The 15537-nt window shown below is 37.8% G+C and overlaps 1 protein-coding gene across 1 annotated transcript in view; it reads left to right on the top strand.

The window, feature by feature from the left end:
• The first annotated feature begins 8106 nt into the window (after positions 1-8106).
• si:dkey-65j6.2 (uncharacterized) overlaps positions 8107-15537 on the top strand; it is a 49967-nt gene continuing 42536 nt past the window's right edge. Inside the window, 1 exon segment of the mRNA XM_051949013.1 lies at positions 8107-8474. Coding sequence (XP_051804973.1) covers positions 8451-8474 — 24 coding nt within the window. The 5' untranslated portion in view covers positions 8107-8450.

Raw genomic sequence — 15537 nt, 5'->3', positions numbered from 1 at the left:
CCTGTCAGCAGAGAACCCCTGAATTTGTTATTTTGGACTCTTTTGTCTTAATTTTTAATATTTTCATTGTAGCTGCAGCTCTGCGTTCAGACTTTAGTTTGTGGAGGAATTAACGTGTTTCATCAGACAGAAGAATCTTCTTCTGTTTTCTGATAATTCACCAAAGAAAACTTTAAAAAGTGCATTCTGGGTGAACTTGGACACATTTGGGGTAATTATTGGGTCATTTTGAAGAAGATTTTAAGTAATTCTGGACAGTTTTAGAGTTGTTTAACAATTTCAAGTAATTTTGGACGAGTTAAATGACAGAATGATACATATCTCAACAGAGAGGCAAAAAAGGTTTTAAAGTTCAGCCTTTACCTCAGATTCTCATGCTTCCAATACCACAGAGGTAAAGAAAAAAACAACTCAATTTCGCCCCCTATTGGAAGATTAGCAGATGGTTTCCAATGTAGAACTAATGATTTGGGTTTTATACCTCCATGTTTTGTCATAAAAGCTTAAATCACACGTAGATATTCTAAATGAGGGCTCCGTTTTAATGAATTAATAATTCCGTTTGTTGTTCTGTGTGGCAGCTGTTCAGCTTTCACGCTGAAAATAACACGTCTAAAAGTGAAAATAAAACTTATTAATCCTTTTTATGTTGTCCTAGAATGTCGAACAATAAGAATTAAGGCATCAAGTGCCTTATTTGTTGACACAAGACACCAGAACTGTGCACAGCAGGAAGTTGTAGATCTGTACCTCAGTTTGTTGGAGATTTGATGGACAGCTTTCCTTCAAGCCTGCTGTGATCTGACAGTCAGGGTACCGCGAATCATCAGATCCAGCCTCAGGATCCTGTACTGAGTGAGTCAAAAGTAAGACCTCGCCAGCGGACCAGACATGGTCCAGAACTGGACTGAGAGACTGGAGTGTTTGGGCAGTAATGGAGGTTACAGGAACGTCATGAGGAACATGAATCCTTCACGTCTGACGCTTAGATTTCACTGTTTTTATGATTTGTTCCTCTTTTCTTGTGATTTTTTCATCATTCTCTTTAGATTCCATCTCAAATCATCACATTTTTTGAACACTTTCTGCTCAACGGTGACTGAACGGCCTGAAGTTTTTACAGCACAAACTAAAGAAAATGGTCTCTGTGTCACTTTAACATCTTCACATTCTTTGGTGGACGGGTCAGTGTATGATTGCGGGACTTTTTGTATCATAGATGGCATTTTAGTGATATCCTATCATTTTTTATTAATAAGTGATTGTTTCCATAATAAATAATTATGGAATTTGTAAAGAAATGATCATAGTGAACATAAAAAACATCAGTTTTTAGCTTTTAATAAAAATGTATGCAAGATAGATCGCATGGACTTCAAAAGTCCCTCAATTATAGATTCACTTGGACAATTTTGAGAAATTTTGGACAATTTTCTTGTTGTTTAACAAGTTTTATGTCGGCTTGGATAATTTCTCGTCATTTTGGATCATTTTTGTGTCTTTGGGATAATTTACAGGTTATTTAGGACAAATTTCATGTCATTCTGGACTCATTTTCTGTAATTATGGATCATTTTGAAGTCATTGTGGACGGGTCAATTTATTAGCCTCGCCATGCTACACCCATGTTTCTGATGGCACAAGGGTCTAGGGAAGCTCGACAGGGAGGGAGGCGGGCTAAAAGGTTGTCTATCAAATCACTCTGCAGCAATTGGGTAGGTATACAACCAATCAACGCAACAAATAGGCTGACGTAGTTCCTAGAGCGCCAGCGGATTGTGGCTAAGTCCCATTAGCTTCCCAACCAGCGGAGCCAACTGGTATATTAAGGATTTGCCATATCCCGTCGGCATAAGTCCAAATACGTCTTTCTTCTCAATGAAACACTTCAGTGCCGTCCTTTGTTTATCTTTCAAGTTGAATTTTAGCTTCAAATCTTTAAGGGCTGTGGCCAAAGCCGGGTCCAAAGATAACTGTTTATTGTTTCCGGTTGTTTCTGTCAGAATCGTCGCGCCTCTGTCGTCACTTCGTTACGCCCGCCTTCTGACTCTACACTTCATGGTGATTGGTCCGGCCAGTTTTAGGAGAATCCAGCCTCGAGCCTTATGGAGGGTAACTAGACCCACCCTGGCAGAGAATTAAATTCATTGCCGTGGGTTGTCTAGCGCGGATAGGCTATCAATTTATAACAGTTGGCATTTTAGTGATATCAGTCATTTTTTTATTAATAAGTGATTGTTTCCATCATTAATGATTCTGGAATTTGTAAAGACATGATTATAATGAAAATAAAAAAACATTAGTTTTTTATTTTCAATAAAAATATATGCAAGATTTATGCCATGGACTTTAAAAGTCCCTCAATTAAACACTGACCCAGATAAAAGTAAGCTACAAATGTTGGTGTGTAACAAAGTTGTAACAAAACTAAAAGTATCTAATATAGCAGTGCTTTGAAGTCCACCTTTCTTTGCCTCGGTGGTTGTTTCTGTTTCTGTCCGTCCAGCTGCTGCAGGCCTCATATTTCTGTCTCGCATGTCTCTGTGAGAACAATATGTTTAAAAAGAAATCCAGTCGGCCTCATCATGAGTGACCCGTAACAGTGATTTATGAGCAGCAGGTCGGCTCCAGAGTGGCCATCAGGGGTCGCACCGGCAGTCAGACAGCCAAAATAGACCCTTCTCCCCCACCGCCCTCCTCCCCCACCGTCCGGTCGATTTGTCTCAGAGCTGAGTGTTGAATCGGGCAGCTTAGACCCTTGAGTGAGCCGGTTAAAGGACTGTTGGGGTTTTTCTGAAGCTCAGCGAGTCATAATATTAGCATGAAGTACTGTAGGTCACACTGGAAATGATGATGTTCCTGTAAGCCCGTCTGCACCTTCCCTAAGTGGGGCAGCGCATGTAAAGGCTTTTCCTCCCCACACTGCTGCCTGTGCTGCTGTACCAAATGGAGGTGGAATTACAGTCACCTTTCTGGTTTGAACCAAAGAATCCAGAGCGGTTTGGAGCTGTGGAGGAGGTGGTCAACATCAACAATAAAACACATCCAAAATGGCTCATACAATAAGCGTGTTCTTAAAATTAGTCAAAAATGACATGAAATATGTGCAGCATAACTAGAAATGACTCAAATTTGTCCAGAACTTGCTCAGAAAATCCTCTTTTCCTGTTCACAATCTGTCCTAAATGAGGTAAACATCTAGGATGGCTTAGAAGGGTTGAAAAAAATTACTAAAACCAATAAAAACATGTCCAAAATGACCCATAAAATAAGTGTGTTCTCAACATGTTGTTAAAATCTGTCAAAAACAACACAAAATGCGAGCAATTACTCAAATTTTTTCAGAACTTGCTTAAAAAAACCAACCTTAACTGTTCAAACCCTGTTGGAAATGAGTTAATGGTCTAGGTTGGCTTAAAAAAATACTAAAAATGGGTCCAAAATGACTTTAAAATGTATTCAAACTACTAACATTTTCTTTAAAGAGTAGGAATTATTCCCAGTTACAGTTTTCTAAACATTCGTGGTCCTCAGTGGTGGATTTGTAGCAGGATCACAATCAGCTGATGTAGTGTTCTCTGGTTGTCATGGTTACAGTGACGCCGTACCGCTATCTGACAATGATACAGAAATTCAAATTTGTCCAGAAGTTGCTCAAAAAATTCTCCTTTACTGTTCAAAATCTGTCCAAAATGAGTTAATGGTCTAGGATGGCTGAGAAGGGTTAAAAAAAAAATAAATAAATATGGGTCCAACATGAGTTTAAAATGTCTTCAAACTATTAAAATGTTCTGTATAAAGTAGGAATTGTTCACAGTTACAGTTTTTTCACCGTCATACTTGCTCAACAGTTGCCTTAATGTTGGACATAAATGCATAATAGATAATGTCCATAAAGTATGCCATTTTGTTTATCTGTGGTCATTTTCAGCCCATTTTGTGGGATTTTTAGGTCTTTTTGTGGTCATTTTGCAACTTTTTGAGACTACTTTCAGTCTGTTTGTGATCATTTTAGGTGTTTTGTGGTCAATTTGCAAGTTTTTGTAGTTATTTTGTGTGTCTCTTGATATTTTGTGTCTTTATATGATAATTATCTGTCTCACTGATTCATATCTGGGCTGCACAGTGGAGTAGTGGTTAGCACTTTCGCCTTGCAGCAGGAAGATCCCCGGTTCAAATCCCGGCCTGGGCCTGGGATCTTTCTGCATGGAGTTTGCATGTTCTCCCTGTGCATGCGTGGGTTTTCTCCGGGTACTCCGGCTTCCTCCCACAGTCCAAAAACATGCTGAGGTTAATTGGTTACTCTAAATTGTCCGTAGGTGTGAATGTGAGTGTGATTGTGTGTCTGTATATGTAGCCCTGTGACAGACTGGTGACCTGTCCAGGGTGTCCCCTGCCTTCACCCGAGTCAGCTGGGATAGACTCCAGCACCCCCCATGACCCTAGTGAGGATAAAGTGGTGTATAGAGAATGGATGGATGATCCATTTTGTGTTTTACTGTGGTCATTTTGTGCGTTTTTGTGGTCATATTGTGTCTTTTTGTGGTTGTTTTGTGTGTCTTTGGGCTCTTTTTGTTTCTTTTTTAGTAATTTTCAGATGGTTTTGTGGGCATTTTAGGTCATTTTGTGGTCATTTTGTGCTATGAGATGGACAACCATGCACAGAAAAAGAATCAAACATGAGATGGTCACGTGTCTTTTAAAACTGTGAAAAGATGTGAGGTTTTCTCTCGCCTCTGCTTTATGTTTTACTCCCCAAACTGCATGTGAAGGACTTTCACTTTGGATCCCAGCTTCAGTCGTTTTAGTTGCTGCTGCGTTTGACTTGTGCAGCAGAGAAACCACAGGGTTTCCAGCTAGTTTCTTCCTCCTCCACTGACCACAGATTACACATGAAGACGCAGTCAGGAATGAAAACACTGTTAGGATTCTGAGTTGCATCCTGGTTCTTATGAAATCCTTTCCTTCTTTTATGTCACAGTCGCTGCAGCGGCTTCATTGATCAGACATCAGAAAACACTAAGAATTCAGAATCTCCATGTGTGTCCAGAGGCAGAATAGTCCAGCTTAATACTGTATCTCATTGTGTTTTCTGGTAAAACAAAGATGAGTGGTTTTGTGCCTTGAATATTGCTGCAAAAACTGAATAATAATAATAATAATAATAATAATAATGCCATGTTCAGGTCACAGTAGAAGCTGATTTGCTCATCTTTATTCTGACATGTAATCTCTGTATTTTAGTCACACCAGCGTGATCTGTTTGATTAGATTTAATCATTTTGGGCTGCTCTGCTTTTTTGTTAGATGTTAAATTGATCACAGTCCTCCTCCAAGGCTGCTCAGTGTTTGTATGATTTCTGATGGATGAAATCTTTAATAAAATGACCTTGCACTGAGCACAGGCGTGTGTTCTGCACGTGTATGTTATGTACGGATACCGGATCACGTGACCTAAACATGTAGCGGGCGACTCAGAAACCCCCCACAGTTTAATCAGTTGCTCCTTGGATCATTTCTGATGGATAAGTCCTGATAAGTCCTCAGAGGTGGATTTGTTTCAGGATCACAGTCAGCTGATGTAGTGTTCACTGGTTGTCATGGTTACAGTGCCGCTATCTGGCAATGATGCAGAAATCTTTAATAAATCCATGGATCCAGACTATAAAGGCAAAAGGCAAATTTATTTCTATAGCACATTTCAACAACGAGGCGATTCAAAGTGCTTTACAAAGACATTAAGACAGAAGAATTATTAAAAGAAAAACAAAAAAAAAACATTTATGAAACCATTAAAAAAACAAGATCAAAAACAGAAGTCAGAAAACAAGGGCTGTTAAAAGTAACTGTCATAAAATAAGAGTTAAAATAACTGTTAAAAGTAATAAGCCGCATCACTGCCAAAATCTCATCAACAAATTTCATAGTTTATCCTTTTATCAGTAGCAGACTGAAGCCAGTATTTTGTGTCTGCTCGTTTGGGGATGAACACCTTTGAAATCAGTTTAGTCTCATTCACCACCAGACGTCTGCGCACTAAACCGTCCATGAAACCGTTTTCAGAAGCAGCCGATCGGTCATAAAACTGTCATTTATACAGTCCTCCTGTGCAGCCCGGCCCTGACCCTGACCAGCTCTGTGGAGAAAATGCGTCTCCAGCTATGTTAACTGCTCTGCAGAATGCTAATGAGGTGCTAGCTGCCTCAGCCGGAGCCTGGAGCGATGCATGCTCAGAGCGCTGGGGGCAAAAATAGAAGGCCGCGGCATTTGTTTCCATCACTGTCTGGGATTAGCGGCTTCTAAACACTCCGCTCCATTAAGGCTGTTGTAGCAGAGAACACACACACCTTTTAAATGCCAAATACAGTAACGGCGGCGCTGCATTCAGACGCTTGTTTTACTGCCGGTTTTTATACGTCTGTAAGCTGCTAATGCTGCCCAGACATTTACAGAGAGGAGGAAGAGAAAGACGACAGATCAGACCGGAGATTCAAACCAAAGACGAGCTGCAAATGGATTTTATTGAACGTTTATCCTCCGGGAGATGTCAGTGAGTTAGCCTTTAAAGTCCAGGCGACATTTTCAGAGCTTAGCGTAAACCGTGGGCCTGTTCACACCTGGAAGAACATCTGTCTGAGCAGATCTGGTCACAGCTGGACCGTCTGAGGGCGTCGCTTCACACCTGGAATTACAATCTGTCATGAACTGTTCACTGTGATCAGATCTCACTTCATGAAATCAAACACGTTTGTCTTTAACTGACAGGAGGCAGCGATACATTCCCCGTGTATATCCTGTCAACATTTAAAAATATTACTTATTATTTTAAAGATTTTTGGTTGAATTACATGTAAAAACTAGGAAAATCGCAAAAAGTGTTTAAATTTATGCATTAACTATAAAAATAAGCTAAAATGTACTGACCACATTAAAAATCTATATTCATGTTAATACATAAGTCGCAATATTTTTTTCTATATTTAAAGCTATGGAGTAATGAGAGTGCCAAATTAAAAAAATAAATCTATAAAAGAATAAGCAAATAAAAGATGCATTAAATGTTGCTTTAAAAGCAAAGGAAAAGCACATTTCTTATTTATTTTTCTTAATCTTTCTATTTTTATTAGCCATTTCTTTTATGGATTAATTTTTTATTAATATTTCTTTGTATTGCCACATTATTTTTTATTTTATTTTTAAACACATTTATTCTTATTTTTTAGATTTATTTTTATTTGTCTATATATTCATGCTTTTTTAGCCTTTTCTTTAATGTATTCATTTTTTGATTAATATTTCTTTATATTGCAACTTTTTTATTTTATTTATAAACACATTTATTCTTTTTAAAAATATTTTACTTATTTGTCTTTATATTTCTACTTTTATCATTATTTTCTTTCACGGATTCATTTTTTGATTAATATTTCCACATTATTTATTTTTATTTTATTTATCCGTCTTTGTATTTCCACTTTTGTTTGCTTATTCTTTCATAGATTTTTTTTTAAATTTGGCACTCTCACTACTCAATAGCAATCAGCAAAAATATTATTTCTTCAAATCTATTTACCCTTATTTGGGCAAAAAAATTATATTATGGATTATAATTTTAGACAGATTACAGATAATATTTGCAAAATTATAAATAATTACTAATATTAATAATTATAAATAAACTGAGTGATTAATTTATTAGACTACACGTCATCAGCATCTGTTAAATGAAATTGCAGAACTGTAGAAAACAAACGGTGGAGCTTTTGGGCAGGCCTTTTACTGTGGGCAGTCTGAGGCACACCTGTGAGGTGGGATGGATTATCTCAGCAAAGGAGAAGTGCTCACTATCACAGATTTAGACAGATTTGTGAACAATATTGGAGAGAAATGGTGATATTGTGTATGTGGAAAAAGTTTTAGATCTCATAAAAAATGGGAGCAAAAACAAAAGTGTTGCGTTTATATTTTTGTTGAGTGTGATTCACAACGACGAGCCGACAAAGAAGCACAGGAGGAGGGGCAGAGATTTGGGATTAAGTCAGATATCCTGTTTGTAATATGTACAGTGGGGAGCCGGGCTCAGTAAGAAAGGGATTGTGAAAGAGAGAGAATGAGATGAACGGAGAGAGGAGGGCGACGAGGCCTCGGCGGTGACCGGTCGAATCAACAGCTTCTGTCCTCCGGCGAGGACACGCTGCCTCTGCTCACACTAATACCTCAGACATGCTGTCACACTCAGGCACATCCCCTCCTCCCATCCTACTCTCCACTCTCTTTCTATTTTGTGCCTCGTCTTTTTGCACATTTGCCTCGTCACCCGGTAGAGCCAGTGCATTAGCAGAGCCCAGAGGACGACCGGAGAGAGGAAGAGTAGATGACAACAGAAACAAAACATCATCAGCACATGTTCGTCCTCCGGCTGAAAGCGAGACACGCGACTCTCAGATATGATGAACAAGTCGTGCTGTTGCAGGGTAAGATACAGCTGCTGTCCTCGCTTTGCTCATGGCTGCTTCTGTCCGGTGCACACGTGTGAGGATGATGAGGATGATGAGGATGATGAGGATGATGAGGACTGGTTTAACGGCTCTGTGGTGATGTAACACCTGAACAAGTGCAGCTTCAGGGAGCAATTTTCAGTTAATTGACTGACAGAAAATGAAATAATTCACTAAAAATAATCAGGTTTTAGCAGATCAGATGTGAGAATGTTTCACTTTTTTCTAAACTGTGAAAAAGGAGCCATTTTCAAGAAGACTTTTTGTTTTTTTTCTCATTTTGTGTCTCATTTTTGTCATTGTGTCTCATTTTTGTCATTTTGTATCTCGTCTTTGTCATTTTGTCTCATTTTTGCCATTTTGTGTCTCATTTTGGTGTCTTATTTTTGCCATTTTGTGTCTCATTTTTGTCATTTCGTGTCTCATTTTGTGTCTCATTTTTGCCATTTTGTGTCTCATTTTTGCCATTTTGTCTCATTTTTGTGTCTCATTTTTGCCATTTTGTGTCTCATTTTTGTGTCTCATTTTTGCCATTTTGTCTCATTTTTGCATCTCATTTTTGCCATTTTGTGTCTCATTTTTGTGTCTCATTTTTGCCATTTTGTGTCTCATTTTTGCGTCTCATTTTTGCCATTTTGTGTCTCATTTTTGTGTCTCATTTTTCTCATTTTGGTCATTTTGTCGTTTTGTCAGTTTTTGTCATGTTGTGTCTGTTTTGTCATTCTGTGTCGAATTTTTGTCATTTTATTTAATTTTTGTCATATGGGTCTCGTTTTTGTCAGTTTGTGTCTCATTTTTGTCATTTTCTCTCGTTTTGTCATTTTGTGTCTCACTTTTGTCATTTTGTCTCATTTTTGTCATTTTATTTAATTTTTGTCATTTTGTGTCTTGTTTTTGTTGTTTTGATTCGTACATGCATGAAAGTTGTTGGTATTCATGACTTTCCGAAGAACTGATCGATATCGTGATGCACGTAACGGCTTTGTTTCCATTTTTGCCGGAGTTCCAACTTACGGCGAAAATCAACTTACATATATATCAGTAGGAACAGAACTGTGACGTAAGTGGAGGACCGCCTGTATTTAAAGTCTGTGCACTGAATACATAAAATGAAAGTAACAGAGGTTGAATTAAGGGGTTCAAAATGTGAAAAAAAAACTTCATATTTTAGGTGTATAACAACTCCTTTCCATATAGTAAGTTAAAAATGACATCTAATCATAAAAGACAGAACGTAAGCGGACGTTAATGCACTGAAATATTCCACCTTAACATAAATGAGCTTAGATTTAGACTCTGCTCCGTGCTGATTGTAGCTCAGGTTGTGGCCTCTTGATGAAGTGAGACGACGCTGAAAAGCCTCAGCAGGAATGTGCTGCCTGGTTTCTGTCTGGGTCAGACAGAGAGATTCTTCCTCTCTCCATCACTCTTTGACTCGGCTCTGACAGGACCAGGTCAAACATACAGAGACCAGATCTTCTTACTGCTGCTTCACGACAGCTGCCGTCTGTACGCCGCTCGAACACGTCCTCTTCCCTTCTCCTCTCCTCTCCTCTCCTCTCCTCTCCTCTCCTCTGGCTCTTCTCTAGTTTCATCTCTCTAAAACGTCTTAAACCAGGATGAAGATTCATGAGTTCCTTCGTCTTTTAGCGTATCTGCTTTAGTTTCCTGCGTGATGAAATGGCGAGCAGTTTAAGCGAGAATAGTGTGATGTTCTGGTTGTATCCACGCATCTTTTCTTCTCCACAGCCATCAGTCCGTTACAATGTTCTGTTATCTTCTAGTAAAATGATTCATACATCCATGAAAGTTGTTTGTATTCACGACTTTATGAAGAACTGATCGATATTGTGATGCACAGAACGGATTTGTTTACGTTCTCGCCAGTTTTTGTCGATTTCTGTCTTGTTTTTGTTGTTTTCGATCTCGTTTATGCCGTTTTGTATGTCGATTTTGTCGTTTTGTGTGTTTTTGTCGTTTTCTGTCTTGTTTCTATAATTTTGTGTCTTGTTTTGTCATCTCGTGTCTTATTTTTGTCATTTTGTCACATTTTTGTCATTTTATGTCTTGTTTTTTGTCAACTTGTGTTTTATTTTTGTCATTTTGTATCTCGTTTTTGTCATTTTCTGTTTTGTTTCTGTAATTTTGTGTCTTGTTTCTGTCATTTTGCTGTGCTTGCACTCGGGAAAATTTGTCTCTAGTCACTGTGGCTAAAGTGCTAGAATTTTATTTAGCCACATTTAGCCACACTTTTTCAGTATCTGTACTGCGGCGTGTGAAATTTTGAAAAAATGGAGTCCTTTTCCTGCATTCTGGTGCATTTTGAGGCCAAAAATTATGTTCAATATTGCTTCAGTTTATTTCAACATTTTAATTAAAAAAGTACATATGATATTTTTATAAAAAAAATTCAGTATCTTTCTATTTAAACTCTTCGATCGCCCTCTCCTTGTCCTCCTTGTTGTACGCCTTCCCGGGGTTAGTCCGAATCCTTTTTTCTGATTGGCTGAGACGAGACACGTGACAGTGTGCATCTATTAATGATCGGAAGCATTCGGGTCGTTCCGGTTATACTCGGTAGCGCCCTTCAGTAAAGGAGACGCGGTTTGTTATTTTCTTTGATTAATTATGAAAAAGTTGCAAGTTAACCCTTTATTCACATTTATTAGGCAAAATTAGCTTCGCCACCGTGGCTAAACATGCTAAAAATGGCTTCGCCATCCTGAGGAAGGCTTCGCCTATGGAGAAGTGGCGAATGGCTCGCGCAAGCACAGCTTTGTGTCTTGTTTTTGTCATTTTGTGTCTTTCTTGTTTCTGTAATTTTGTATCTCGTTTCTGTAATTTTGTATCTTGTTTTTGTCATTTTGTGTCGTTTTTGTCATTTTGTGTCTTGTTTCTGTAATTTTGTATCTTGTTTTTGTCATTTCGTGTCTTGTTTTTGTCATTTTGTGTCTTGTTTCTGTAATTTTGTATCTTGTTTTTGTCATTTTGTGTCTTGTTTCTGTAATTTTGTATCTTGTTTTTGACATTTCGTGTCTTGTTTTTGTCATTTCGTGTCTTGTTTCTGTAATTTTGTATCTTGTTTTTGTCATTTCGTGTCTTGTTTTTGTCATTTTGTGTCTTGTTTCTGTAATTTTGTATCTTGTTTTTGTCATTTCGTGTCTTGTTTTTGTCATTTCGTGTCTTGTTTCTGTAATTTTATATCTAGTTTTTGTCATTTTGTGTCTTGTTTTTGCCATTTTGTGTCTTGTTTCTGTAATTTTGTGTCTTGTTTATGTCATTTCGTGTCTTGTTTCTGTCATTTTGTGTCTTGTTTTTGTCATTTTGTGTCTTGTTTCTGTAATTTTGTGTCTTGTTTATGTCATTTCGTGTCTTGTTTCTGTCATTTTGTGTCTTGTTTTTGCCATTTTGTGTCTTGTTTCTGTAATTTTGTGTCTTGTTTATGTCATTTCGTGTCTTGTTTCTGTAATTTTTGTCTTGTTTTTGTCATTTCGTGTCTTGTTTTTGTCGTTGTTCACCTCTCCTCTGGCTCTTCTCTGGTTTCACCTCCCCTCGCCGAAATGTCTTAAAATGAGGATGAAGATTCATGAGTTACTACATCTTTTAGTGTATTTGCTGTGATAAAATAGGGAGCATTTACAGTGAGAATAATGTGATGTTTTGGTTGTATTCAGGCGTCTCTTCATCTCCACAGCTGCCTTCTGTCACTGTCACATTGAATTACATGCTTCCTCTTTGTTTCCTCTGGAGCAGATGCTTATCTCTCTCCTTTTTCTTCCTCATTCACATTGAATCCCCGCTTCGTCCTCACGGTGATCTTGTGACAGGAAGAGTGGTTCGGTGGTGGTTTTTCTGCCACACTGACAGCACTGAGTGTGTTATCCAGCTGTTAGCCCTGTGGGAAGGAGGCCGATTCCTCCTGATTTATGAGCTCACACAGACTGGTGAAATGTGTTTAGAGTTTCTTTAATTGTTTGTCAAAGCCTGAAAGCTGGAAATGTGCTGTAGTTGCATACTGAATGACGACTGAATATTCGGATATTCAGGTCCAGTTAATGTTATTTTCTATCTACTGATTTGTGCCATTTGGAGGGAAGTGAAATACAGCATATCCTGTCACTGGAAGTAGTTTACGCTGTTCAAACATAAAAAACGTTGCCTTACTACAAGTATTTGTTTCAAAAGCTTTATGTTGTGAAAAACTGAGATTTGTAAATTTGTGTTTCTTTTGCCTTAACACATTTTGTAAAGATTTTATTTTTGCGATGTTTTATTTTATTATTTGGAAATACCGGAATTTGCACATTATTTTACATTTTTGTCTGACTGATCACATCATTTCTAAAAAAAAATCAGACTTTACAAACAGTTACTCAGTACTTGAGTAGTCTTTTCACCAAATACTTTTTTACTCTTGAGTAATTTTTTGGATGATTACTTATTACTTCTACTTGAGTGATATTATTTTGAAGTAACGTCACTCTTAAGTACTATTTTTGGCTGCTCTACCACCTCTGATCTCATATCATAATTACCTTATTGTATCACATCTTGTTGTATCTTAGCCTGTCTCCTGAAGTCCTGTCCATATATATCTAACCTCAATCCTACTTTTCACCAAAAAAACAAACATTTCAAAGCTTTACCATAACGGTTCCAGCTTTTCCTTCCCAGTGAGCGTCGATAATGATCGCATACTGACCTGAGCGATCAGACAGCGACACACACACTCTGAATCGGTGTGTCATTTTGTTTTGACTCGACGGTCTCCAGGATCATGTTCCTTGTTGGCATTATGAATTAATTAGGGCTGCCATATTGAGCCGGTGTGTGTGTACACAGTGTAATAAGATGCCACAGAGGAAGATCTAAGAATCTGCTCTTGCATGTACTCGGTATTACAGCGAGGATAGCTTCTTTCTCTCCCTCCCTCTCTCTTGCCTCATGTTTGGCCACTCTCCCTCTCAGACAAACACACCGCCGGCGCTGGAGCTGCTGTGAGAGGCAGAAAACAAACACAGAGATACAGAAAAGCAGAAAGGAGAGGACAGTTTAGAGGCTGAAGGCTTGACTAATGCTCATCCAGCTGGCTTGAGGTCGTCCTGAGAGCGTCTGGGCAGAATGGATTTTATTTTGGTCCGGCAGCCAGCGAGCAGAAGCTTCAGCGTTGCAGATGATCATCATTTCTTTAGGATCATTTTGGAAAACGCCGCCGTTGTGATGACAGACAGCACGCAGAAAGGAAGATGGTAACGTGACAGTCTGGTTCTACTGTTTGTCTTCTTCTAATTTAGTCCTTAGCGGTAAATTTGGCAACCTCAACTCTGATTTATGTCACAAAATCTGCTTTTTTTTAACAACTTGGTGAGATTGAACACGATATAATGACATAAGGTTGAGGCTTTCTTACATAAAGTGTTAGACATCATGTGTAGATTCAATTCCTGTGATTTTTTAAATAAACTGTTCTCTCAATAACTGTCTGAAGACAGATGATGAACCAGAAGGTGATTTCTAGAGCCTTTAATAGCAGCTTTTAACAGTAGTTGGTTCCAGATACTAGAATGTGAACACTTGCTGCTTTTCTCATGATTTTAATGCTTTTAAATGTCACATCTTTGGTGATTTTCTAAGCTCAATCATCCTAAACATCCACACACCTGAAATGATTGACAGTTTTTCCTCCTTATATGCAGAAGACATGACAGTCGCTGTGTTGTCTCCTGATTTTTTTTTTTTTTTTTTAAATACGACCATTTATTTATTACGTCCTGACAAACAGCCCTTTATGTCGTAACGTGCTCGTACTGGGACTGTGAGCAGCATAACTTCCATTCTGGCCGCCGCTCTGCCGGAGTGTTTTCACTCAAGGTGAAGGTTTCAGGTTACCGAGCGCTGGGGCAGATTTCACAGACCAGCCACTGTATCCGCCTCCTGCCCCAGCATGTGAGTCATGGCAGGAGAAAACATCTTTAGTCTGAGGTGGTAGTTAGAAAACCAGTTTGTTTTTAACCCTCCTGTTGTCCTCATTTACAGGCACCAAAAAATGTCGTCTCCTTGTCTCGGAAAAAAATCCAAAGATTCAGCAAAAAAAAAAATCCCCAAATTTCTGAAAATTTGCAAAACCTTCACGAAGAAAATTCCAATAATTCCTTAAAAGTTTCCCTTAAAAATGTTATTTTAAAAAATCCCCCAAATGTGGCAAGAAAATTCTTGTAAATATTTTTTAAAAAATGATGAAAATCTTCCCAAAAAAATCCTAAAAATATCTAAAGTGATTCCATATGTATTAGTAAAACTTCAATTTTCTTTAAGAACATTTGAATGAAAATCAACCAAAATGCAGCAAATTCCACTGGATTTTGGTTGATTTTTATGTGAATGTTCTTAAAGAAACATATATAACATTTCTTTTTTTTCCACCAAAAATGTTCAAAAATGTGGACATCAGAAGTTTCACTGTGAAAATATATTTTTTCCCCACATTTTCAAACTGCATTTTTACATGTAATAAATGCAGAAATGTTCCTTATTCTAAATTTTGCAGCATGTTTCCATTCTCAGTAGAACAATGTGTGCATTTAACTGGGAAAAACTGGATTCTTTGAGAGAATCAAATGCAAAAATTACAGCATTGTTCTCCATATTACGGTATTTTTCCATTAAAAACTGTGCAGGAGTCGAGAAATGTGTTTTTTCAAGAAAAAAAAATGCATTTTTCTCCTGATTAACTTATTTATGGTGATTCAGTGTTAAATAAAATGCATCAAACTGTTTTATAGATTTTTATCATAGTTTGACAATTTTTCACAAACATTTTTTACAGTGTGGTTTGTTCAGTACACTGTAAAAACTCGAAATGCCACCAAGTCTATTTGTCTTATTTTTAGTCAGAATGTCTCATCCCTCTTGATTTAAGATAAATTCACTAAAAATTGAAATTATCTTGTTTTAACCCTCGTGTCGTCCTGCGGGTCAAATAGACCCGTTTAAAAATGTGGGAAAAAATATATTTCACAGTGAAAACTTCCACATTTTC

The sequence above is a fragment of the Acanthochromis polyacanthus genome, chromosome 6 (assembly GCF_021347895.1).
Source record: "Acanthochromis polyacanthus isolate Apoly-LR-REF ecotype Palm Island chromosome 6, KAUST_Apoly_ChrSc, whole genome shotgun sequence".
Classification (NCBI taxonomy): Eukaryota; Metazoa; Chordata; class Actinopteri; family Pomacentridae; genus Acanthochromis; species Acanthochromis polyacanthus.
The sequence above is the reverse complement of the archived record's forward strand: the minus strand, read 5'-3'. Positions and strand labels throughout refer to the sequence as shown.